The sequence below is a fragment of the Scyliorhinus canicula genome, chromosome 13, assembly GCF_902713615.1.
Source record: "Scyliorhinus canicula chromosome 13, sScyCan1.1, whole genome shotgun sequence".
Lineage (NCBI taxonomy): Eukaryota > Metazoa > Chordata > Chondrichthyes > Carcharhiniformes > Scyliorhinidae > Scyliorhinus > Scyliorhinus canicula.
The window spans coordinates 17,448,111-17,475,726 of record NC_052158.1 but is presented as its reverse complement, the minus strand read 5'-3'; the positions used below and the strand labels follow the sequence as shown (position 1 = coordinate 17,475,726).

General features: G+C 50.3%; 1 protein-coding gene across 1 annotated transcript in view; it reads right to left on the bottom strand.

Moving 5' to 3' along the window:
- Positions 1–3,942: 3,942 nt before the first annotated feature.
- The window catches only part of LOC119976490, a 63,775-nt gene continuing 40,101 nt past the window's right edge, over positions 3,943–27,616 (bottom strand). The window contains exons 3-6 of the mRNA XM_038817033.1: positions 27,354–27,563; positions 17,558–17,723; positions 16,227–17,008; positions 3,943–5,056 (exon numbers count right to left, since the gene is read on the bottom strand). Coding sequence (XP_038672961.1) covers positions 4,823–5,056; positions 16,227–17,008; positions 17,558–17,723; positions 27,354–27,563 — 1,392 coding nt within the window. The 3' untranslated portion in view covers positions 3,943–4,822. The remainder of the gene's footprint in view (positions 5,057–16,226; positions 17,009–17,557; positions 17,724–27,353; positions 27,564–27,616) is intronic.

Genomic DNA, 27,616 nt, shown 5'->3' with positions numbered 1-27,616 from the left:
AGGTAGGCAGGGCCCAAGTAAAGGCTTTTGGCCTCCTTCAGCCTCAACAACAGCCTGGTCTGTTTTCACAGTTGACACTGCAATGCATGAGCCTGGGATGACACGTGCAGCACGTGTGTTCATTGAGAAAGGCAGCATCTCCAACTGTGCCCCCCACCCCCCCCCACCGAGTGCTGACTGTGCATCAACAAACTGCTCTTGAGTGTTGCCTGGCTCTTTCGCCAGTCACCTGATCAGTAGCCCTTCTCACCATGGAAACGGTTTCTCCCTATTTAGTCCGTCTGAACCCTTCATGAGCACGTCCATCAAACCTCCCCGTGCCTTTTTCTACCTCGGGGGGGGAGCAGTGTCAAGAAATTAGTAAGGGCTGAGCCTAAAAGTCGTGTACAAATTACGTAAGGATGGCAGAAATAAATCGGCACGGGGTTAGCACTGCTGCCTCACAGCGCCAGGGACCCGGGTCCGATTCCGGCCTCAGGTGACTTGTCTGTGTGGAGCCCGCATTTTCTCCCCGTGTCTGCGTGGGTTTCCTCCGGGTGCTCCGGTTCCCCCCCCCCCCCCCCCCCCCACAGTCCAAAGATATGCAGGTTAGGTGGATTGGCCATGATAAAATTGCCCCTTAGTGTGCAAAGATGTGCAGGTGAGATGTGAGGTTCCGGGGATAGAGTTGGGGAACGGCCTGAATAAGGATGCTCTTTCAGAGGGTCGGAACAGACTCGATGGGCCGAATGGCTTCCTTCTGCACTGTGGAGATTCATGGTTCCTTCCCTCAGGTCAAGAAAGTGACCTGGACAATCAGACTGCACCTCAGGACCATCTCTTTTACTGATTTTGCAACCAGCGAGTTACTTCGTGACGCGTGGCAAATGGCATTTTACAGGCAGACCTTCTCACGAGGGAGGAATGAATGATTGACCAAGGCAGCTTGGTCCCATCTGTCTGTCCGGTTCTTATCAGCTGCTTTGTCCTTGCGAGCAGGTTGGAGATTTGGGAACATAGAACATGCAATGCAGAAGGAGGCCATTCGGCCCATCGAGTCTGCACCGACCCACTCAAGCCCTCACTTCCACCCTATCCCCGTAACCCAATAACCCCTCCTAACCCTTTTGGACACTAAGGGGCAATTTAGCATGGCCAATTCACCTAACCTGCATGTCTTTGGACTGTGGGAGGAAACCGGAGCACTCGGAGGAAACCCACTCAGACACGGGGAGAACGGGCAGACTCCGCACCAACAGTGACCCAGCGGGGAATCGAACCTGGGACCCTGGTGCTGTGAAGCCACAGTGCTAGCCACTGTGCTGCTGTAGGAAGGATTGTCCTTAGTGTTGTTGTCTCGCTGGTGGGCGAAATCGGTTCCCGGCCACAGATTGGGATCCACGAAAATTTACGGGAACCCCGGATCTTAACTCATGGCTACGGCCCACCCTCACCTTGGAGTCAGGAAGCCCACTCCAGATCACACTAAACCCGGGCTAACCCACCCAGCGCGGCACTGATGGCTTGCTGCCCTTTCAGAGTTGGTGCCCTTCAAATAATTCCTCAAACCTGGGCCCTGTTTGGCCTCGATCCCGAGGGGAGGTGAAAGATTCCATGGCAGGAGAACAAGGCAGTTGTCCCCAGTGTCCTGGCCAAACTTCATCCATCCATCAACAATAAGAGCTCATGTTACCTTGTCAGCTACGTGGCAAACTCCGCTTCATAAAAAGAATATCACTGGAGGTGAGGAACGCTGGGATAATCTGGGAAGTACTGGATATACAACCAATTTAAGTCGGTCTTGGAATTTCCAAATCTGGGAATGCGGATCAGGAATCTCCAGATCTTCACACCCCTAAGTTTATTTGTAAGAAGTCTTACAACACCAGGTTAAAGTTCAACAGGTTTGTTTCAAACACGAGCTTTCGGAGCACTGCTCCTTCCTCAGGTGAATGGAGAGGTGGGTTCCAGAAACATATATACAGACAAAGTCAGAGATGCCAGACAATGCTTGGAATGCGAGCATTTGCAGGAGTCTTTAAAGATTCAGAGATAGGGGTAACCCCAGGTTAAAGAGGTGTGAATTGCCTCAAGCCAGGACAGTTGGTAGGATTTCGCAAGCCCAGGCCAGATGGTGGGGGATGAATGTAATGCGATATGAATCCCAGGTCCCGGTTGAGGTCGTACTCATGTGTGCGGAACTTGGCTATAAGTTACTGCTCGGCGATTCTGCGTTGTCGCACGTCCTGAAGGCCGTCTTGAAGGAAGTCCCACAGCGTGGTACATTGGCGAGACCATGCAGACGCTGCGACAACGAATGAACGGACATCGCGCGACAATCACTAGGCAGGAATGTTCCCTTCCACTCGGGGAACACTTCAGCAGTCAAGGGCATTCAGCCTCTGATCTCCGGGTAAGCGTTCTCCAAGGATGCTTTAGAGAGGGTGCAGAGGAGGTTCACCAGGATGTTGCCTGGTATGGAGGGGGCTAGCTATGAAGAAAGGTTGAGTAGATTAGGATTGTTTTCGTTGGAAAGACGGAGGTTGAGGGGGGACCTGATTGAAGTCTACAAAATTATGAGAGGTATGGACAGGGTGGATAGCAACAAGCTTTTCCCAAGAGTGGGGGTGTCAGTTACAAGGGGTCACGATTTCAAGGTGAGAGGGGGAAAGTTTAAGGGAGATGTGCGTGGAAAGTTTTTTACGCAGAGGGTGTTGGTTGCCTGTAAAGCTTTACCAGCGGAGGTGGTAGAGGCGGGCATGATAGCATCATTTAAGAGGCATCTAGACAGGTATATGAATAGGCGGGAACAGAGGGAAGTAGACCTTGGAAAATAGGAGACAAGTTTAGATAAAGGATCTGGATCAGCGCAGGCTGGGAGGGCCGAAGGGCCTGTTCCTGTGCTGTGATGTTCGTTGTTCTTTAACCTGGGGTTACCCCTATCTCTGGATCTGTTAAGACTTAATTACCTGCAAATGCTCGCATTCTAAGTATGGTCTGGCATCTTTGAATTTGTCTATATATATGTTTCTGGAACATACCTCTTCATTCACCTGAGGAAGGAGCAGTGCTCCGAAAGCTAGTGTTTGAAACAAACCTGTTGGACTTTAACCTGGTGTTGTAAGACTTCTTACTGTGCTCACCCCAGTCCAACGCCGGTGTCTCCACATCATAAGTTTATTTGAATTACCTTGAATGTACAGTGAATTGAGGGGAATTGTCTAGTTATGTATCCCTAGGGACAGCGTAGTGAGTACCTGAGTGGTTCACAAAGGGGAACAAAAGACTTGTACAAGAGGCTGGGAATTCTGCCGCGAGTAACTCACCCCTTGACTTTCCAAAGTCCGTCCACTATCTCCAGGGCACAAATCAGGACTGCAGGTCCAACAACGCTCAACAAGCTCGACACCATCCAGGACAAAGCTTCCAGCTGACTCACACCCCATCTAACATATTTAACATTCACTCCCTCCACCACCGACACACCGTGGCAGCCGGGTGTGCCATCGACAAGGCGCACTGCACCTTCCAAACTCAGGACTGCTGCCATTTAAAAGGACAAGGGCAACAGGTAAGTGGGACTCTCACCACCTGGAGGTTCCCCTCCAAATCACCCACCATCCTGACTTGGAAATATATCGGCCGCTCCTTCTGAAAATCCTGAAACTTCCTCCCTAACAGCGCTGTGGGTGTACCTACGCGAAACGGGCTCCAGCAGGCACTTCCTGCAAGGCAATTTGGAATAGGCTTGAAATGCTGTCCTAGCCAGCAACAATCCCAGCAATGAACCAAATGTACCTGTCCCACTCTCAGTGAAGCTGTCAACTGCACAGTGGGCTGAGTTGCAACGTTTTGTATCAGTGGCCTTCAACTGAGTTGGGGAGGGAGAAATTAGCCAATGTTCCTACTCAAAGGATCACCCGCTGAACAGCGTCACTCTCGCACCCTCTCCCCCCCCCCACCCCCCCACCCCACCCCCCGCAGTCCCCAAAGGTGGCTGTTGTGTGACCAACAGGATTAAACCGCTGACAGTGCCAACAAGAACAACTTGCATTTGTGCGGCGCTGGTTTTAAACAGCGTCTGGAAGGAGAGGGCCCGGGGATGGACTTAACTACAAAACCAGGGGGAATTAGCAGGCGGGGGGAGAGGGGGGGGAATCGAGGAGCGACCAGGAATAGCACCGGTGAATGGGAAGGATTGGAGGGTGCGAAACGACGATAGGACGGAATTGAATGCACTCGAGAGGGTGCAGAGGAGATTCACCAGGATGTTGCCTGGGCTGCAGGGTTTCAGCTCTGAAGAGAGGCTGGTTAGGCTGGGGTTGCTTTCCTTGGAGCAGAGAAGGATGAGGGGGGAACCTGATTGAGTTGTTTTAACTGAGGGGCATAGATAGGGTGGATAGGAAGAAAAATTCCCCCTTAGCGGAGGGGTCAATAACCAGAGGGCGTAGATTTAAGGATGGGGCAGGTGCTTCAGAGGGGATTTCTTCAAGCGGAGACATTGACCCTCCTCTTCCTCCCTCCCCCTCGGGAGAGGCTACAGGGTGGCACAGTCCCAAGCAGTCCCGATTTTAATGCCATCTTGATCTGGGTCGAAGGGTTAGCGTTTATTTCTTGGGCTATTCTCAGGTTATCCAGCTTCTGCGTTTCAATATCTTTGACTGTAACACCGAGCTGAGCTTCTGCTCGCCAGCCTCATCCATGAGCTGACTAATATGTGTGTGTGTGTGTGTGTGTGTGTGTGTGTGTTTGTGCGCGCGCATAACTTTTGTGGGGCTTTTGCGATTTCCTCCATACCGCATTCGTATTTTAAAAAAATAATTTCTCTCTTCCCGCTGCAACTTTAGCTGGAGTTGGCACGACGTTGGGCCATGCCCTTCAGCAAGGGCGAGAAGAAGGATCCCCGACGCTCCTCCTGAACCCGGTTCGGCACCCTCTTCGGTGCCAGGCCCGGCGGCAGCGATGCCCGTTGCTCGTCCATCCGCTGCTCCTGCAGGCGATGCAGCAGATCGAAGAAGGCCTGGGAGCTGTAGGCCGGAGGGTGACTGCGCTGATCCTCAATCCGAGCACTGGCTGACTGGCGGAGGCAAGGAGGGGGAGCGAGAGAGGGGGAGAGAGAGAGAGAAACAAAATGGGTTACTTAATTTCCGCTGCTGCCCCCTGCTCTTCAGCCCAGCTCGTCACCCGAGCAGGTCCGGTATCGGCCACTGACACTGCGGCCAGCGCTCACACCTCTGAGTCAGAACGACGCGAGTTTGAAAACCCACTCCCGGAGGCTTGAGCCTCACCCCTCGCCACAAAGAGCTTAGCTTCTCGCTGGGGGCCATGTCTCATTAGACCTATTCGACTGAGTGGGGCGTCACCGTCCAGCCCAATCGCCAGTTCCAGCGAAGGGGGGGGGGGGGGGGTTGGGGTCACACCGCTCAAACAGGAACTGGGTGTAAACTGGCAGAGGGTATATTTGTAGAATTACGGTTAAACAGCCGGGGGGCGGGAGGGGGGGGGGGGGGTCAAATATCTAAAAGTTTGTGCAAGCGTGGTAGGCCTCCTCCTGTGCTACGTGTTCTGATAAAGCGTTCCGAAATTCCTTCTGCGAATATCACTAAATGTCCACACCCCCTACCCCCTCCCCCCTACCCATCACCAGGATTACAGAGTGGGCATAGTCATCCCTTGTGGCAAAGCATTGCAATGCCCAACACTGGGCACCAATTCCCTGCTTAACCTGCCACTGACAAGTTGAAAGTGACGGTGCCTTGTGGCTGACTCCCTCACCGGCGGAAACAGCCTTTTCCTTGCACGTTGCCAGAACGGGTAGCAGAGTCTGGCTGCTGTTTGCGGGAGCTTCCTGCGGGCAAATTTCCCACGCCGAAAATGTACGTAACGTTTGTGATCTGTGAGCACTCACCGGAAGTGGATTTTGAACCCCCGGGGCGGGTGGGAAATGGACAAGAGGGGGGGGGGTGAAAGACTGGAGATATTGAACGACAGACTTTCCCCCCGACCCAGACCACAGGGAATGGTGACAGGACGAGAGAAGGAACAGAAGATGTGCCGGGAAAAGGGTACGCTGCTGACTGGACGTAGGGAGAAAAAGCCAACACGTGAAGGAAAAGGAACAACATGAAACAGGGATGATGATCCGCAGTTATTGACCTCAGAGTCCGGAAGGCTGTAGGGTGTCTCAGCGAGAGGGGAGGTGGCGGCTCCTCCAACTTACATCCAGTCTCACCGGGACATTGAGCAGAGCGAGGACATCGATGTCAGTCTGGCGACGAGGTGGAGAATTAAAAGGACAGTCCGTGGTCGTGCGTGCGGACTGAGTGGAGGTAATCCGTAATGCAGATGCCCTTCATCCCCCCTCATCTGCGTTTGGTCTCCCCAATGTAGAGGAGGCCGCGTTGCGAGCAGCGAGCACAGTAGAGTACACTGAAAGAAAGGTTCACCCGGAAGAAAGGTTGGACAGTGAGAAGAGCGGGGCGGTCAGGAGGGCAGGGGGCAAGGGCAAGTGTTACACCTCCTGCGTTTGCGTGAGATGGAGCCATGGGAAAGGAGAAGGTGTTGGGAGTAACTGAGGAGCGGACCAGGATATGGCAGAGGGGATTTCCCCTTCGGAATGCTGAACGGGCAGGGGAAGATGTGTTTGGCGACGGCATTGTGCTTTCTGGTTTTATTTCAGGTTTCCAGCATCTGCACTGTTCTGCTTTTGTGTGTGAATTTTGCTGTGAATTGCATTGGGACATCCTGGAATTAGAATTGCTACAATGCAGGAGGAGGCCATTTGGCCCATCGAGTCTGTACCCACCCTCCAAAAGAGCACCCTCCCTCGGCCCACTCCCCAGCGTAAACCCCGCAGCCCCACCTACCCCCCACATCTTTGGACACTAAGGGACAACCAGCGTGACCCAATCCACCTAATGTGCAAACTCCACACAGTCACCTGAGGCCGGTATTGAACCCGGGTCCCTGGCACTGTGAGGCAGCAGTGCTAACCACTGTGACACCGTGCCGCCCATGTGCCACCGTGCTATCCCTTGAAAAATGACCCACCCACTCAGCCCTTGCTTTCCCCGACAGGAGCCCCCAAACATTTAAGCAGCGTGGATTCCACAGTTCGATTCGGATCTGAGATATGCACTGGTTTCAGTCGATGGATTGAAATGAACGGCGAAATGGGATGTGTGCAGTTCTATAGGGTGGGGGGGGGGGGGGGGGAGAGCGCGATTGGGTATTTGCTTTTCCTGCACTACCTGCGCGTGTGGTCTTAGAGACGGTTGGATAGGAAGGTGGGGGGGGGTGCGGTGTGACCATGGATCTCTTCAAACCCCAGCAGCCAGCCAGCGCCCTCTGCTGGGAACATGTCTGAACTGTTTGTCTTAAGAATTAAAAACCTGCCCACTAAGTCCCTTCCACAATGGTTATGCGCGGTGTTCTAACAGGTGCCCGATGTGCAGCCTGCACCTGAAATAGGGTCGCATCTGTAGTGATCTCTGCATCTGCACGTACACAAGGGATTAATATGTAATCAGTAGCACCAGGTGATCACTCGAGGGCCGGACCAACAGGGGTACAAAATAAACTACATATGGTCTGCCTCCCTCTCTTTTCGATGCGTTTTTTTTTTGAAAGCGTTTGAAGAAACTGTGATGTACAGGGGCAGCTGTAAAGCCTCCGGCCATTTGAAATCAGAATTTTTAAAACTTTCCCGTTCTGAGGTGGCACGCAAAACGAAAACCTCTTCCAATTTCACCACTTCCTGCTTTGAATAATTTGATGCCGCAGCTTATCTATTGACACCTTTTGTTTTTCCACAGTTAAGGCCACTGCTTCACTTCCTCACTCATTCACTAATGGTTCACTCAGAGATGGAAAACATTCCCAGTCTGGTTTAAGGAGTGAGCACAGCAGTGCGGCTGACTGTTAACCAGTCTCTGGAAAGGCCCAGCAAGCCACCCAGTTGTTTTCAGGAAGGCAGCCAACCGCCTCCTCCTCAAGGGAAATAGTGATGGGCGGCAAGTGCTGTGAATAAATTAAAAAGTAGATGTACACAAACACAACCTGGCAAACGATGTCCTCAACCATCAACTCCTTCTCTCTCCAACATGCACACTGGTCCCTGGTATATCTGGCTGTAAGTCTCCATACAATTCCTACGGTCCAGAAGGATGCCATTCAGCCCATCAAGTCTGGGCAAACCCGCTGAAGGAGCACTCTGTCAAGGCCCACTCCCCCCCTCTCTCTACCCCCATGACCCCAGTTATTTATCATGGCCAATCCACCTAACCTGCACATTTTAATAATAATAATCCTTCTTGTCCCAAGTAGGTTTGCAATAACACTGCAATGAAGTTACTGTGTAAAGCCCCTAGTCGCCACATTCCGGCGCCTGTTTGGGGACATGGGGGGAGAATTCAGAATGTCCAATTCACATATCAGCACGTCTTTCGGGTCTTGTGGGAGGAAACCGGAGCGCCCGTAGGCAAGGGGAGAACACGCACACTCCGCCCAGGCAGTCATCCAAGGCCAGAATCAGACCCGGGTTCCTGGCGCGGTGAGGCAGCAGTGCTAAATATTCCCCACTGCGCCGCCCATGTGCCACCATGCTGTCCGCCATTAAGGTGATGGCCCAGACTAATTGCATCCAGACTCATTCTGTCTACTACAGCCCTCAGACAATGGCCTCTCCGGAAATTTCTTTCCTCCTGTCTTATCAAGATGAAGACTGCTGCTATGCAGCTAGAGATACCCCCTCCCCCTGTCTCCCCCCACCCACCACCCTTTGCTGAGAGCAGGAAATCACCACATGCAGGTGGTCTTGCAGATGTTTGATGGGATTGTTGAGGCACCGAAACCCAATGATGGCCCAACTGGAAGTCTGGCCTCGTATGTGAAGTGACCCAGGTGAGATCAGGATATGAAAGGTCCAGGCCCACGTGATCACCGCTGTGGCAGCTGGGAAAGAATGTCTTGGTCAGTCCCCGGGAGGTGTGCGGAGGACCTCGTCCAGCGGACCGACCATCCAGGGATGAGCTCTGGCACGCGGGTCTTACTGATCCAGGGGTGGTGTGAGTGTATACCATCGCTTCGTGGGTTAATGAAGGCTTCCCCACACAAAGTGGAAATTGTTTCCAAAGCTGTATCGTGTCATTGCTACTTATTACAGGATCCTACCCTTCGAGGGAAATCAGACCCCCCCCCCCCCCCCCTCAGGTGTATTAACAGACAGAGGGATCTGGGCAAAAGGTCGATAAATCACTGAAAGTGGCAACGTAGGTGGATAAAGCAATCAAGAATGTATACGGCATGCTCGCCTTCATCGGCCGGGGCATGAAGTTTCAAAATTGGCAAGTAGGGGGCAGCACGGTGGAGCAGTGGTTAGCACAGTTGCCTCACGGTGCTGAGGTCCCAGGTTCGATCCCGGCTCTGAGTCACTGTCCGTATGGAGTTTGCACATTCTCCCCGTGTCTGTGTGGGTCTCACCCGCACAACCCAAAGATGTGCAGGGTAGGTGGATTGGCCATGCTAAATTGCCCCTTAATTGGAAAAAATGAATTGGGTACTCTAAATTTATAAAAATAAATTTAATTAAAACTCGCAAGTCATGCTGCAGCTGTACAGAACCTTAGTGAGGCTACACTTGAAATATTGCGTGCAATTCTGGCCGCCACACCAGCAGGATGTGGAGGCTTTGGAGACGGTACAGGAGAGGTTTACCAGGATGTTGCCTGGTCTGGTGGGTATTAACTATGAGGAGAGAGCCAGGGAGTTGGGATGGAAATTTCAGAAATGGGAGGGGCGGGGGGGGGGGGGGGGGGGGGGGGGGGGTCGCTAATCACGTACATATGTTTTGGTCCTGTTCAAAGCTAGAGGATTACTGGAAGGAGGTTTTTAGGCTAATCTCTAAAGTGGTGCACGTGAAGCTGGACCCGGGTCCCCGGGTGGCCATATTCAGGGTGTCGGACCAGCCGGGGTTGGAAACGGGTGCGGAGGCAGATGTTGTAGCCTTCGCTTCATTGATCGCCCAAAGGTGGATCCTGATGGGATGGAGGGCAACCTCTCCATCCTGTGACCTGGCGTGGCAGGGGGGGGGGGGACCTGTTGGAATTCTTGACTCTTGAGAAGGTTAAGTTTGAACTGAGGGGAAGGATGGAGGGGATTCTACAATTCATGGACATTATTCATCATGCACTTTCAAGAACTGGATAACATTGAACATTAGTTTGGGGGGTGGGAGGGTTGGGGGGAGAGGGGGGCGATGGGTGTTAATGGGGGCCATGGGTGATTCCTGATTCCTTTTTGTCCTTTGTTTATGTGAACATGCGGGCGAATGTTTGGGGGTTTGGTCGAAGAATGGGATCGTTGTTATTGATCTGGGGATTGACATATTTGTTACTGATTACCGTTTATTACTGATTATTGTTTATTGTTGGTGGGTGCAAATTTGGGAGAAAATGCAAAAAAGGAGGAGAATAAAGAGATATTTTTTAAAAACGATGAGGAGAGGTTGGATGAACTTCGATTGTTTGCACTGAAATGACGAAGGTTGAGGGGGGACCTGATAGAGGTTTACAAAATTCTGAGTAGCGTGGGCAGAGTGGATAGTCAGAAGCTTTTTCCCAGGGTGGGAAAGTCAATTACTAGGGGAAATTAGTTTAAGGCGCGAGGGGGAAAGTTTAGAGGAGATGTGCGAGGCACGTTTTTTTACAAAAGGATGCCTGGAACTCGCTGCCAGAGGAGGTGGTGGAAGCAGGAACGATAGCGACGTTTAAGGGGCATCTCGGCGAAGACATGACTAGGATGGGAATAGATACGAATCCCTGAAGTGCAGAAGGTTTTAGTTTAGACAGGCTTCATGGTGGGTGCAGGTTTGGAGGGCCGAAGGGCCTGTTCCTGTGTTGTATCATTCATTATTCTTTTTATTCACTCATGGAATGTAGGCATCACTGGCTAGGCCCAGCCTCCATTGCACATCCCTAACTGCCCTTGAGAAGGTGGGTGGTGTTGAGCTGCCTTCTTGAACCTGCTGCAGTCCATGTGGTGGAGGTACACCCACAGTGCTGTTAGGGAGGGAGTCAATGGATCTCGCCCCAGCGACAGTGAAGGAACGACCAATATATTTCCAAGTCAGAACGGAGGAGGTCCAGAGAGGGTTCACTGGGTTGATCCTGGGTATGGGGGAATGTTCTTATGAGGGGAAGTTGAGTAGGTTGAGCCGGAACTGTTGAGAAGAATGGAAGGTAACCTTATTGAGACATGTTGGATTCTCAGGTGGCTTGACAGGGTAGATGTTGAGAGGATGTTTCCCCTTGTGGGAGAGTCCGGGACCAGAGGGCATAATCTCAGAGTAAGAGGTCACCCATTGAAGACTGAGGAGGAAGAATTTCTTCTCTCAGAGGGTAGTGAATCGGCGGAATTCTTTAACGCAGAGAGCTGTGGAGGCTGGGATCGTTAAGTATGTTCAAGGCGGAGATAGACAGATATTTAATCAGTGAGGGAATCAAGGGTTATGGGGATAAGGCAGGAAAATGGAATTGAGGATCATCAGATGACATCAGATCAGTCATGATCTCATTGAATGGCAGAGCAGAATCGATGGGCCGAGCGGCCTACTTTTGCTCTTATGCCTCGTGATCTGAGTGTGTGACTCAGAGGGGAACTTCCAGGTGGTGGATTTCCCATGTATCTTCTGGGTGGTAGAGGCTGAGGGTTTGGAAGGTGCTGTCCAAGTAGTCTTGGTGAGTTCCTGCAGTGCATCGTGTAGATGGTACACACTGTTGCTACTTTGCAATGGTGGTGGATGGAGTGAATGTTTAAGGTGGTGATAGGGGTGCCAATCACGCGGGATTGCTTTGTCCTGGATGGCATCGCACTTCCTGAGTGTTGTTGGAGCTGCATTCATCCAGGCAAGTTAGAGGGTATTCCATCACACTCCTGACTTGTGTCTAGTAAGTTGTGGACAGGCTTTGGGGAGTCAGGAGGTGAGTTACTCGCTGCAGGATTCCCAGCCTCTGAAATGCTCATTAACCACAACATTCATAGAACATAGAACAGTACAGCACAGAACAGGCCCTTCGGCCCTCGATGTTGTGCCGAGCATTGATCACCCTACTCAAACCCACGTATCCACCCTATACCCGTAACCCAACAACCCCCCCCCCCCCCCCCCCCCCCCCCCCCTTAACTGTACATTTTTAGGACACTACGGGCAATTTAGCATGGCCAATCCACCTAACCCGCACATCTTTGGACTGTTCATGTGGCCCGTCCAGTTTCATTTCTGGTGAATAGTGACCTGCAGAATGTTGATAGTGGTGGGATTCTACGATGGGTCATGTCATTGAATGTAAGGGGAGATAGTTAGATTCCCTCTTGTTGGTGATGGTTAGAGCCCTTCTTGTTGGAGATGGTTAGATCCCTCATGCCAGACTGGTACAAAAGGTGGTCACACGCGATCAGAGGTAAGATGGATACAGAACTGGCTAGGTCATAGAAAGCAGAGGGTAGCAATGGAAGGGGGCTTTTCTGCAGGGATCAGCGCTGGGACCGTTGCAGTTTGTAGTTTGTATAAATGATTTGGAGGAAAATGTAACTGATCTGATTAGTAAATTTGCGGACCACACAAACGTTGGTGGAATTGCGGATAGTGATGAGGACTGTCAGAGGATATAGCAGGATTTAGATCATTTGGAGACTTGGGCGGAGAGATGGCAGATGGAGTTTAATCCGGACAAATGTGAGGTAATGCATTTTGGAAGGTCTAATGCAGGCAGGGAATATACAGTGACTGGTAGAACCCTCAAGAGTATTGACAGTGAGAGAGATCTAGGTCTACAGGTCCACAGGTCACTGAAAGGGGCAACGCAGGTGGAGAAGGTAGTCAAGAAGGCATACTAAGAAGTCTTACAACACCAGGTTAAAGTCCAACAGGTTTGTTTCAAACACGAGCTTTCGGAGCACGGCTCCTTCTTCAGGTGAATGGAAAGGCTTGTTCCAGAAATGTTTATATAGACACAGTCAGAGATGCCCCGGAATGCGAGCACCTGCAGGCAATCAAATCATCAAAGATGCAGAGAGAGAGGTAACTCCAGGTTAAAGAGGTGTGAATTGTCCCAAGCCAGTTCAGTCGGTAGGCCTCTGCAAGTCCAGGCTTGTTGGTGGGGGCCGAATGTAATGCGACATGAATCCCAGATCCCGGTTGAGTCCGCATTCATGCGTGCGGAACTTAGCTATAAGTTTTTGCTCAGCAATTTTGCGTTGTCGCGTCTCCTGAAGGCCTCCTTGTAGAATGCTGACCCGGAGATCAGAGGCTGAATGTCCTTGACTGCTGAAGTGTTCCCCAACTGGAAGGGAACAGTCCTGCCTGTTGATAGTCGCACGATGCCCGTTTATTCGTTGTCGCAGTGTCTGCATGGTCTCGCCAATGTACCACGCTTCGGGACATCCTTTCCTGCAGCGTATGAGGTAGACTACATTGGTCGAGTCGCACGAGTATGCGCCGCGTACCTGGTGGGTGGTGTTTCCACGTGTAATGGTGGTGTCCACTTCAAACAACCGCGCAACCTCAAACAAACCATTGTTTGCAGCAAATTACCCAGCCTTCAGAACAGCAACCACAACACCACAAAACCCTGCCAGGGTAATCTCTGCAAGACATGCCAGATCATCGACATGGACACCACCATTACACGTGGAAACACCACCCACCAGGTACGCGGCGCATACTCGTGCGACTCGACCAATGTAGTCTACCTCATACGCTGCAGGAAAGGATGTCCCGAAGCGTGGTACATTGGCGAGACCATGCAGACACTGCGACAACGAATAAACGGGCATCGTGCGACTATCAACAGGCAGGACTGTTCCCTTCCAGTTGGGGAACACTTCAGCAGTCAAGGACATTCAGCCTCTGATCTCCGGGTCAGCATTCTACAAGGAGGCCTTCAGGAGACGCGACAACGCAAAATTGCTGAGCAAAAACTTATAGCTAAGTTCCGCACGCATGAATGCGGACTCAACCGGGATCTGGGATTCATGTCGCATTACATTCGGCCCCCACCAACAAGCCTGGACTTGCAGAGGCCTACCGACTGAACTGGCTTGGGACAATTCACACCTCTTTAACCTGGAGTTACCTCTCTCTCTGCATCTTTGATGATTTGATTGCCTGCAGGTGCTCGCATTCCGGGGCATCTCTGACTGTGTCTATATAAACATTTCTGGAACAAGCCTTTCCATTCACCTGAAGAAGGAGCCGTGCTCCGAAAGCTCGTGTTTGAAACAAACCTGTTGGACTTTAACCTGGTGTTGTAAGACTTCTTACTGTGCTCACCCCAGTCCAACGCCGGCATCTCCACATCAAGAAGGCATACGGCAGCTTTGCCTTCATTGGCCGGGGCATTGAGTATAAAAATTGACAAGTCATGTTGCAGCTGTATAGAACCTTAGTTAGGCCACACTTGGAGTATAGTGTTCAATTCTGGTCGCCACACTACCAGAAGGATGTGGAGGCTTTGGAGAGGTTGCAGAAGAGATTCACCAGGAAGTTGCCTGGTATGGAGGGCATTAGCTATGAGGAGAGGTTGAATAAACTCGGCTTGTTCTCACTGGAACGACGGAGGTTGAGGGGCGACCTGATAGAGGTCTACAAAATTATGAGGGGCATAGACAGAGTTGATAGTCAGAGGCTTTTTCCCAGGATAGAGGGGTCAATTAATAAGGGGCATAGGTTTAAGATGCAAGGGGCAAGGTTTAGAGGAAATGTACGAGGCAAGTTATTTACACAGAGTGTAGTAGGTGCCTGGAACTCGCTGCTGGAGGGGGTGGTGGAAGCAGGGACAATAATGACATTTAAGGGGCATCTTGACAAATACATGAATAGGATGGGAATAGAGGGATACGGACCTCAGAAGTGCAGAAGATTTTAGTTTAGACGGGCAGCATGGTCGGCGCAGACTTGGAGGGCCGAAGGGCCTGTTCCTGTGCTGTACTTTTCTTTGTTCTTTGTTCTATTCCCTCTTGTTAGAGATGGTTAGATTCCCCCTTGCCTGGCACATGTGGGGTATGAGTGGTTCTTGCCACGTATCAACTGGAACCTCTTCTACTCTATATGATGATGACTTCCATGTTCTAATCACTGTCTGGAGAAGGAGGTTTCTCTTGAATTTCTGTTGGATTTATGCTTCCCTGGTTCTGGTCCCACGAGCAAGGGCCAACATCTATTCTACATTGACCCTGAACAACCCTTTCTTAATCTTGAAGACCTTGAGCTAATCACCTCTTCTATTTTCTGGAGGCAAGTGTTCCAGCCTATGTCATTCGGGAAGGCAGTGACATAGTGGTATTGTCACTGGATTAGTAACCCAGAGACCTAGGGTAAGGCTCTGGGGACCTGGGTTCAAATCCTACCAGGGCAGTTGGTGGAATTTAATTTTTATTTTTAAACCTGGAATTAGAAGTTTAGAAGTGCAATGATGACCATGAAACCATTGTTAATTGTCATAACAACCGCTCTGGTTCACTAATGATGGAAAAAAATCTGTCATACTTCTTACCTGGTTTCGACCTATATGTGACTCCAGACCCATAGCAATGTGGTTGACTCTAATTCCCTCAGGGATGGGCAATAAGTGCTGGCCCAGCCAGCGATGGCCGCATCCCATAAACCAGGGGTGGGCAAACTACGGCCCGCGGGCCGCATGCGGCCCGCCAAAGGTATTTCTGCGGCCCACCAAGTCATTAAAAAAAAAAAAAAAAAAAAAAATTTTTTTTTTAAAATTTTTTTTTTTTTTTTAATTTTTTTTTAAGGTTAATGGGGGGGGGGGGGCTGTTGGGTTACTTACTGGTATAGGGTGGATACGTTGACTTGAGTAGGGTGATCATTGCTCGGCACAACGTCGAGGGCCGAAGGGCCTGTTCTGTGCTGTACTGTTCTATGTTCTATATGAGGCTCCCAGAATCATAACCGGGTGAAGTAATTATTTTACTTAATATACTATGCGGCCCTTTGTGAATTGTGAATTTCTGAATGTGGCCCTTGCACGGAAAAGTTTGCCCACCCCTGCCATAAACGATTAAAGAAAATAAAAGGTATGACTAACCACTTATCGACCCACTGACCTTACGGCCACAAATGACAGGACAAAGAAAACAACTGGACGATGTCTCTTTTGTGGGCTGCCTATTGCCCACGCCCCCACCCCAACCACCCCCCACTCAGATCAAGAGTTGACCCTTTTGTTTCTCCGTACCTGATGTGTCATGATGGTGTTGTACAGTTCATCTTCCGGCTCCTTCTTCACTTTCACTGCTGGCAGCTCCTCTCTCTCTACTGGGTTCTTCTCTTCCTCTGCTGGAGCTTCCCCTTTCTCTCCTGGGCTGTCAGCTCCCCCTGATGGATTCTCAGCTTCCCCTGCTGGGCTCTCGGCTCCGTCTCCTGGGTACTCGGTTCCCCTTGATGGACTCCCAGCTTCCTCTGCTGGGCTCGCGTCTACCTCTTCTGGCCTCTCAGCCCCCTCTGCTGCACACCCAGCCCCCTCTGCTGGGCTCCCGGCTCCCTCTGCTGGGCTCCCGGCTCCCTCTGCTGGGCTCCCGGCTCCCTCTGCTGGACTCCTGGCTCCCTCTGCTGGACTTCCAGCTCCCTCTGCTGGGCTCCCGGCTCCCTCTGCTGGACTCCTGGCTCCCTCTGCTGGACTTCCAGCTCCCTCTGCTGGGCCCCCAGCTGCCTCTGCTGGGCTCTTGGCTCCCTCTGCTGGCCTCTCCACCTCCTCTGCTGGGATCTCTTCTTCCCCTGCGGGATTCTGGTTTGCCTCTGCTGGAGTTGCTGCTGGAGCCTCCCCTCTCTGCGAATCAGATGCCGTCCTTCCCACTGGAGCCAGGTACTCAACAATATCCGCTGGAAAAGGTGAGCTGAGTTCAACTGTGGGGGAGTCTTCAAAGTCTGCTCGCTGGTCATTGATGCGACGGCTCTGGGAATAGGCAATGAGGTCGAAGAATTCTTCCGTTTGCAGTGACGACATGGAGGGGAAAAAATCTGCAAAGAAGGTGGAAGATTAGCAGAGGGGCATGAAAATATTTCAATTCAACTTCATCTCTCCAGCCTTCATTTTTTTATAATAAATTTAGATTACCCAATTATTTTTTCCAATTAAGGGGCAATTTAGCGTGGCCAATCCACCTACTCTGCACATTTTTGGGTTGTGGGGGCGAAACCCACGCAGACACGGTCTCCAGCCTTCATAACATGTACCTCCATCTTTACAAATACACACATTCATCCAAAGCTACACATCCATGTACATCCATACACATGCTGGACCATGTACACATCCACGTCTGTGTACACATTGGCAACCATGTACACCTACACATCCAAGTGCACCTGTACATCCATGCACATACTGTCCCATATACACAACCACGTCCGTGTGCATATTGTATACCTACACATCCATCTGCACATACGTGTACGTCCATACAGATACACACCTATGGACACTTGCACATCCATGTACACCACCACAATAATGCACCCCTCTAATGTACGTGTGTGCCCATGCATCCATACATATGTATCCCTTACGTTTCTCTTTGTCCAAAGGTGTTGAGGGCATCGATCTATATGCTCGACGGTCTTTGACCTTCTTACGGAAAGAGCACCGTTGGTCATTCAGACGTCTGCTCTGGACCTCCCACACCAGATCAAGGAACACCTCGCGGTCACTGAAGTCAGGGGTCAAACGTTTAGTCTGCAGAGCGAGAGAGAGGGGAAGAGAGAGAGAGACAACATGACATAGAGTGACGTGCCACTCAGCCGATCCCAGCCAAGTTCCTGGCAGAAGGCAGCTCCAAAAACGGCCAACGAAGTGGCTTTTCTGCCATGCCCTGATTTGCTCGGTAGGGAGTAAGGAACAAGAGGAAACATTAATGAGGTGAGATGGCGCAGGGGAAGGAAGAGGCTCATAAAGACTAGCATGGATCTCTTGGGCCGAATAGCCTGTCCCCTGTGCTGTAAAATTCAATATAATTGATCCAATTATATTGGATTGGGCTAGGGTTGCACCTATTTCATTTGGTGCCCTTACGGCCAATAGAATCCCTGCAATGCAGAAGGAGGCCATTCGGCCCATCGAGTCGGCACTGACTCTCCAAAAGAGCACCCTATCCGGGCCCACCCCCCCCCCCTCCCCCCCCCCGCCCCACCCCACCTAACCTTTGTTCACAAATGAGCAATTTAGCATGGCCAATTCATCTAACATGCACATCTTTAGAGAGAGAGAAGAGGCCACTGTTCCCCCAGTCTGACAAAACTCACTTGCGAGAATGGTGCCCAGGTCCTCCCCCTAACAAGAACCACAAGGGAGGATGGTGCACAAGGTTGGAAATTGTGGGAGCTCGTCAGAAAGGTACAGCGATAATCATGCGGGACTTTAGTCAGTATTTGTGTAGACTGGAGAAACCGGATGGGCAAAGGTAACTCAGGTGAGGAATTGTCTGCAGGAGAGGCACACAGACACGAAATGATAACTCTGCTTCTCTCTCCACAAATGCTGCCAGGCCGGCTGAGTTTTTCCGGCACTTTCTCTTTTTATTGTGTGAGGAATTCATAGAATGCTTTCAGGGTAGGTTACTCCAATATTTCGACAGCACATTCTGGCGCCAACCACAGAGCAGGCTTTTTTAGAACTGGTACTTTGAAACAAGCTAGGATTAATTAATGACCTCATAGGCAAGTCACCCTTAGGTTCTGGTGTGAGGTGCTCCGGAGAGTGAACGCCTCCACCTCATGTGCGAGGTTAGGGCTGATACGGCTGAAGGTGGTATACAGAGCACACCTCATGAGGGTGAGAATGAGCCAATTCTTTGAAGGAGTAGAAGATGTGTGTGAACGTTGCGGGGGAAAGGGGGGGGAGGGGGGGGGGCTCCGCTAATCACGTTCGTATGTTTTGTCCAAAGCTAGAGGATTACTGGAAGGAGGTTTTTAGGGTAATTTCTAAAGTGGTGCACGTGAGACTGGACCTGGGCCCCCGGGAGGCCATCTTCGGGGTGTCGGACCAGCCGGGGTTGGAAACGGGTGCTGAGGCAGATGTTGTAGCCTTCGCCTCGTTGATCGCCCGAAGGCGGATCCTGATGGGTTGGAGAGCAACCTCTCCACCCTGTGCCCTGGCGTGGCGGGGGGACCTGTTGGAATTCTTGAATCTTGAGATTAAGTTTGAACTGAGGGGAAGCTCGGAGGCGTTCCACAATTCAAGGGCATTATTCATGATGCACTTTCAAGAACTGGATAACAACGAACATTAATTGGGGGGGGGGGTGTTAATGATGGTTATGGGTAATTCCCGATTCCTTTTTGTCATTTGTTTATGCGAACAAGTGGGCGAATGTTTGGGGTTTGGTGGGAGGATGGGATTGGATTGGATTGGATTTGTTTATTGTCACGTGTACCGAGGTACAGTGAAAAGTATTTTTCTGCAAGCAGCTCTTTGTTCGTTGTTATTGATATGGGGAATGCCATATTTGTTGCTGATTATTGTTTATTGTTGGTGGGTGTAAATATGGGATAAGATGTGAAAAAGGAGGAAAATAAATTTTAAAAAATTTTTTAAGTCATCCCTAGGTAACAGTGATCATAATATGATTGAATTTTAAGTTCAGGTTGAGAGCGAGAAGAGTCGGACCAAGGTTCTCAATTTGAACTTAAATAAAGGGCAATTATGAGGGGATAAAACTAGAGCTAGCGAACAATAACGATAAATTAGGTTAAGTAATAGATCAATAGAGATGCACTGGCAAACATTTAAGAAAATATTTCCGAAGACACAAATTAGATAGGTTCCAAGAAGCAGGAAAAATTCCAAAGGAAGGACCCACACCATCTGTGGTTAACAAAAAAATTAAAGATCGTGTCAAACTTGGCGTCATGGTGGCACCGTGGTTAGCATTTCTGCCTCACAGCGCCAGGGACCCAGGTTCGATTCCAACCTCGGGTAGCTGTCTGTGTGGAGTTTGCACATTCTCCCCCTGTCTGCGTGGGTTTCCTCCGGGTGCTCCGGTATCGTCCCACAGTCCAAAGATGTGCCGGTTAAGCGGGTTGCCCATTTTAAATTGTCCCTTAATGTGCAGCATTAACGTGGGCAGCGCCACAGCACAGAGGTTAGCACAGTTGCTCCACAGTTCCAGGTTCAATTCCCGGTTTGGGGCACTGTCGGTGCATGTTCTCCCCGTGTCTGCGTGGGTTTCCTCCGGGTGCTCCGGTTTCCTCCCACAGTCCAAAGATGTGCCAGTTAGGTGGATTGGCCATGCTAAATTGCACTTAGTGTCCAAATAAAAGGTTAGGTGGGGTTACTGGATTACGGGGATAGGGTGGCGGCGTGGGCTAAGTAGGGTGCTCTTTCCAAGGGCCGGTGCAGACTCAATGGGCCGAATGGCCTCCTTTGCACTGTTGTGATTATATGATTCTATTCCGGTCTATGATTCTAAAGAAAAAGCATTTAATTGCACAAAAATACAGGGCAGTAGATTGGAGGAGTCCTTGCGGTACGGTGGGTAGCCCCCCCCCCCCCCCCCCCCCCCCCCCCCACAGCTGGACTAGGAACCCCTGGTTCGATTCCAACCCTGGGACTTGTTGGCCACGGAAGGTGAGTTCAACAGGTGGATAGTCAGCTCGGGAATCCTTTCCCCACTCGCCCCACTATTCTCCAAAGGGTGTGGGTGTGTGAAGATGCGCTAAAAAATTCCGCTAGATCGTCAAATGTTCCACTCAGGACCGGACTCAAAGACCAGGGGGGTAGTGATCTTGATCAGCAAACGAGTGGCATTCGAGGCAGGGAGAATCATATCAGACCAGGTGGTAGATACATAATGGTGAGTGGGAAGCTGGAGGGGTGCGAGTGGTACTTGTGAACATATATGCTCCGAATTGGACGACGTAGAATTTATGAGGCGGGTAAGATCCCAGACTTAGAGCCACATAACCTGATCATTGGAGGGGACTTCAACACAGTCATTGATTCGGAACTGGACCGGTAAAAATCAGGGAGGAGGCCGGCAGTGGCAAAGGAATTGAAGGGTTTTATGGAACAGATGGGGGGAGTAGACCCCTGCAGGTTTGCACGGCCGAGAACAAAGGAGTTTTCCTTTTTTTCACATGTCCACAGGGTATACTCTCGCATCGACTTTTTTTGTTCTGAGCAGGATGCTGATACCAATGGTGATGGATATTGAGTATTCGTTAATTGCAGTGTTGGATCATGCCCCGCACTGGGTGGATCTACGGGTTAGTGTGGAGAGAGGGCAACGCCCGCTGTGGCGACTGGATGTGGGGTTGCTAGCGGACAAAGCAATCTGTGGGCGGGTTAAAACGAAATGAAATGAAAACCACTTATGGTCACGAGTAGGCTTCAATGAAGTTACTGTGAAAAGCCCCTAGTCGCCACATTCCGGCACCTGTCCAGGGAGGCTGGTACAGGAATCGAACCGTGCTGCTGGCCTGCTTGGTCTGCTTTAAAAGCCATCGATTTAGCCCAGTGAGCTAAACCAGCCCCACAAGTCCATCCCAATCTATCTGGAATCAAATGATACGGGGGAGGTCTCTGCAGCGACGGTCTGGGAAGCTTTGAAGCCAGTAGTCAGACGGGAATTAATCTCGATACGGGCCCACAGAGAAAAGGTGGAATGGGCTGAGAGGGATAGATTAGTGGAGGAGATACTCCAGGTGGACAGGAGATACTCGGAGGCCCCGGATGCGGGGCTACTGAGGGAGCGGCGGAGGTTACAGGTGGGGTTTGGGCTGTTGACCACAGGGAAAGCAGTGGAACAGTTGAAGAAGGCAAGGGGGGGGGGGGGGGGGGGTGATTTAGATGTAGTATTCCAAGGGGGGGGTGGGGGGGGAGGAGGATTGTTTTTTAAAAATAATATTTTATTAAGGGTATTTGAAAATTTTTATAATAGTGACAAAAACAATGACATCAACAGGGTAAAATAAACATCCCCCCCCCCCCCCCAGCTGAATCTTCACACAACACAACCACACAACAACGATCCACCCGTACCCCCCCCCTTGTAATACTGCATCTGCCGACATTTTTAATTTTCCGCGAGAAAGTCGACGAACGGCTGCCACCTCTGGGAGAACCCTAACATTGACCTTCTTAAGGCAAACCTTATTTTCTCCAGACTGAGAAACCCAGCCACGTCACTAACCCAGGTCTCTACACCCGGGGGCTTTGAGTCCCTCCACATTAACAAGATCCGTCTCCAGGCTACCAGGGAGTCAAAAGGCCAGGGCGCCGGCCTCTTTCGCCCCCTGAACTCCCAAATCTTCCAGACTCGGCACCACCCATGTTTTTAGCACCATAGACATTGCCTTAGCAAAACCCTGCCAAAACCCTCGAAGCTTCAGGCATGCCCAAAACATGTGGACATGATTGGCTGGGCTTCCCGCGCACCTCACACACCTATCCTCTACCCCGAAAATCGAGGCCTGCGACATTGACTCCCTTCTATCTTGCTTCGTTAAATGTCCTCACCAGCAGTGGGCTCAGTATCTCTGAAAACTTTATAGAATTCCACCGGGTAGCCGTCAGGCTCCGGGGCCTTGCCCGACTGCATGCCCTCCAGAACCTTGATTATTTCCTCAATCTCAATTGCGGCTCCCAGCCCCTCCACCAGGTCCTCCTCCATCCCCGGGAACCTCAACTGATCCGGAATTTATTTATTTTTTTTACATTGTAATATGTTCTTTATTTTCCAGTTCTGGATGTGAAAAGAGGCATTATTTTTTAATTAAATACTTAATAAAGCAAAAAGTATTTACACATTAATTTTAAACTGTAATCAATGAAGGATTCATTCTTGTTGATAATTACAAGCACCTTATGAACTCAGGAATACTATAAATACAGGAGACACTGCTGCACTTTATCAAAGACAGCAGAAATAACATGGCATTACATTAGCAATATTGCGGAACATTTATTTACAGAACTGTCCTAAAACTGTTCTACATTAAGTAGAATCATTTAGGAACTGTACTGTTTTACATTTTGTCTAATTAAACTGTTAAACTCTTACTGATTTTTAAAATCCACTACAGGCTTGTTCAAGGCTTTTTATACAACTCATAGGCATAAGAACAGAGGAGACCAGGGGCTGGGGGGCCCTCCCCTCAAAAGAAAAATCTAGCATAGGGAAGCCAAGTTGATATACCTTGGGATCCCTAAATTTGTTTGCATCGTTGGTGATTGTGCAAAAACTCAAAGGACAGTTCTCATCTGCCTAATGCGATTTGCCATGTGACTGACTTCTGCCAATCATGATTTCTAATTGCCTTCTGATTCTTCTTCAGCTTCTCTTAACCAAGTGAAGAAAGCGGTCACAGATTTCAAAGCTACTCCTTTTCCTTGTTGCTCAGCTGGATCTTTACTGGACTCTCATTTGTAAAAGGCTTCTTCAGATATCACATCCTCATCATACAAAACATCGAAAAATGTCCTTAGTAAGTTTGGTGGCTGCTCTAACTTGGCCATTAAGGCCTGGAGGGCATAGAGTGAACTGATCCAGAAATTACCTCATCCCCTCCACCCCAGCCGGGGGTTCCGACTCATATCATTTGCTATAAAAGTCCTTAAACATCTCGTTCACCCCCACAAGATCCAGGACAGTGTTACCGTCTCTACTCTTTACTTTACCTATCTCCCTGGCCGTCTCTCTTTTCCTGAGCTGGTGCGCCAATATTCTGCTTGCCTTTTCCCCGTACTCATAAATCGCCCCCCTTGCCTTCCTCAACTGTTCCACTGCTTTCCCAGTCGTCAACAGCCCAAAGTCCACCTGTAACCTCCGCCGCTCCCTCAGTAGCCCCGCGTCCGGGGCCTCCGAGTATCTCCTGTCCACCTGGAGTATCTCCTCCACTGATCTACCCTCTCAGCCCGTTCCACCTTTTCTCTGTGGGCCTGTATCGAGATTAATTCCTCTTTGACCACTACCTTCAAAGCTTCCCAGACCGTCGCTGCGGAAACCTCCCCCGTATCATTTGATTCCAGATAGTTCTGGATGAACTTGTTAACCTGCCGATAGATCGCTTCATCCGCTAGCAACTCCACATCCAGTCGCCACAGCGGGCGTTGCCTTCTCTCCACACTAACCCGTAGATCCACCCAATGCGGGGCATGATCCAACACTGCGATTGCCGAGTACTCAGTATCCACCACCTTCAGTATTAGCGCCCTGCTCAGAACAAAAAAGTTGATGCGAGAGTATACCTTGTGAACATGTGAAAAAAGGAAAACTCCTTCATCTTCGGCTGTGCAAACCTCCATGGGCCTACTCCCCTCCATCTGTTCCATAAAACCCTTCAATTCCTTTGCCGCAGCCGGCCTCCACCCTGTCCTGGATTTTGACCGGTCCAATTCCGGATCAATGACTGATCAACCGGATCAACCTCCCATGATCAGGATGTGTGACTCTAAGTCTGGGCCCCTGCCGACTAGCCATCACCCTTTTTAGGTCAGCCTCGAGCTCGCGCCCTCTGCTTCCTCGACTCCCCACTCCGGCTGTTGCCGTTCCCGACCTCCCATTTGTCCCCTAGTAACAGTTCCTCCCCTGTCAGCAAAGCAGCTCTCCCCCTCCCCACTAGCAACAACACTATAAACCCAATCCCACAAGTCAAGCTCCAGGTTAACACCTGCTCACCCCCCACTGCGCTTCTGAGAGTCAGCTGACCCATGCTGACTCGATCGCTCCCGCCCCGGCACCGAGCAGTCTGTCTCCCTATTGTACTCTCCTCTCTCCCCGCTACATGAATAAACATTTTAAAAGCATCACATTCCCCAGTAAATAAACAACAGAAAAAAAACAGAAAAGAAACAATCACTTTCGAAAAATAGTCACCCAAAAAGTAGAACTAAATTCAAAGCCCATCCCCCCTCTAACAAGGTCCCAACAGATCAACCTTTAACCATCTACACAGCTCATTATTTCACATAGAGCTACTTAAAGTTTTACAATCCAGCACCACAAATCGCTGCCACAGTACCTCTCCAAGGCTTAAGTGTCTTTTAATTCACCTCCAGCTTCATTTCTTTAATAAAGGTCCATACTTCGTCTGGCGTTTCAAAGTAGAAGTCCCGTTCCTCATGTGTGACCCACAGGCGGGCTGGGTACAACATCCCGAACTTCACCCCCTTCTTAAAGGGGGTCGTTTTTGCCCAATTGAACGCAGCTCGCCTCTTGGCCAAATCCGCTCCCAGGTCCTGATAAATGCACAACTCACAGTTCTCCCACTTGCTGCTCCGATCCTTCTTGGCCCATCGCAAAACGTGTTCCTTGTCCATGAAACGGTGAAAGCGTACCACCATGGCCCTCGGCGGTTCATTCGCTCTGGGCTTCCTCACGAGGGCTCTGTGCGCTCTGTCCAATTCCAGGGGCCGAGGGAACGCCCCAGCCCCCATCAACTTCTCCAACATGTCCGTCACATAGGCCCTCGCACCCGATCCCTCACTGCCTTCAGGGAGGCGAACAATTCTGAGATTCTAACTCCTGGACCTATTCTCCAGGTCCTCCAGCTTCTCCTGCGTTCTTTTCTGGCGGTCGTTAATCATCCCCACCTTGTTTTCCAGCACGGTTATATACTCCTCGTGCTCGGACAACTTTTGTTCCACCTCCTGGATCGCTCTCCATGGGTTTCCTGATTCTGAACCACTTGATCAATCGAAGCCTTAGTCGGGTCCAGCGTGTCCTTTTACTGCTTGACGAATCAATCCTCGAAAAACTTCACCAGCTTCTCCGTCGACCACTGTGTCGTCTCCCTTGCCCTCCGCCATGCTGTCCTGTGTTACCAGCTCTGCTTGCGTCTCCCTTATAGGACTTTCTCGTCTCACACGGCCACTTCTGGTCCAATTCTCCAGACACCGGAGGGGGATTTCTCCTCACTGTCTCACTCTTCCCTGCTTTATCCCATAAAATCCGAACAGAACCGGGGAAAAAGGTCCAAAAGTCCGTTACAGGCGGAGCTATCAAATGTGCGACCTACCCCTCCATGGCCGCTACCGGAAGTCGGGCGGGCGGACTGTAGTTGTATGGTTGACGTGTGTGAAGATTGGGCTGGTTGGGTGGGGGGGGGGGGGGGTGTTGATGTCATTGTTTTTGTTACTGTTATAAAAAAATTTAAATACCTTAATTAAATATTATTTTTAAAAAAGGAAGAGAGACAGAGAGCAGGTCAGTCATAGGGAAAATATGGGCAGCACGGTAGCATTGTGGATAGCAAAATTGCTTCACAGCTCCAGTGCCCCAGGTTCAATTCCGGCTTGGGTCACTGTCTGCGCGGAGTCTGCACATCCTCCCCGTGTCTGCGTGCGTTTCCTCCGGGTGCTCTGGTTTCCTCCCACAGTCCAAAGATGTGCAGGTTAGGTGGACTGGCCATGATAAATTGCCCTTAGTGTACAAAATTGCCCTTCGTGTTGGGTGGGGTTACTGGGTTATGGGGATAGGGTATAGGTGTTGACGTTGGGTAGGGTGCTTTTTCCAAGAGCCGGTGCAGACTCGATGGACCGAATGGCCTCATTCTGCACTGTAAATTCTATGAAATTGTATAAAATGTTGGAAGCCATAATTAAAGACCTTCATTGAAGCCATTAATAAAGGGACGTTGAAAAATTCAACATAATCAGGCAAAGCCAACATGGTCTTGTGAAAGGGAAATCATGTTTGACCAATTTACTGGAGTCCTTTAAAGAAGTAATGTGCTGTGAATAAAGGGGAATTGGTGGATGTACTGGACTTTCCAGCAGATTTTTGGTAAGGTGCCACATCAAAGGTTATCGGAGAAAATTAAACTTGTGGTGTTGGGAGTAACATGTTGGCATGGATGGAAGATTGGTTAGTTAACAGGAAACAAAGAGTAGGTTAAATGGGTCTTTTTCTCTTTAGCAAGGTGTGAAGAGTGGTGAGCCACAGGAATCAATGCTGGGACCTCAACTGTTTACAATTTATATCAATAACATGGATGGAGGGACAAAAGACACCAGTTAAATTTGCTGATGACACAAAAATCGGTGGGATAGTAAGTTGTGAAGAGGACGTACGGAGGCTACAAGGGGACACAGACGGGGTAAGTGAGTGAGCAAAGAACTGGCACAAGGGATATAATGTGGGCAAATGTGAAATTGTCTATTTTGGCAGGAAGAATAATAAAAAAAGATTATTATCTAAGTGATGAGACATGCCAGGTGAGTACGTTAAGTTACTGGGCCCCTGTGACCATCTTTAGTACAGGGGAACACTGCTAATGCAGGATTCCTATTAACCACATGTGCAGCCTGTGCTGCTTATGAAGAGCAACAGAAAGATCCAAGACTCTTTTCTGATATTTTTCTGCTCACCGTGTTGTTTACGTTGTTGGTATCCAGGGGCAACAGGTCAAGCCTGAGGTGCCTCACAACTTCAGTGGTGCAGTCATTCTGTGGCGTGGGACCATCATCCTCCCCACTCCCGCCTGTCGGGCAACTGGGTTGACCCATCTCGGCACTCGTGTCTGTAAAAGCTGTCACCTCACCGTCCTCCTGCCCACCATTATATTCATTCTCTCCATTCTGCAACAAGAAGGACACAGTAGATATATCAGCACCTTTAACAACCTCAGTGA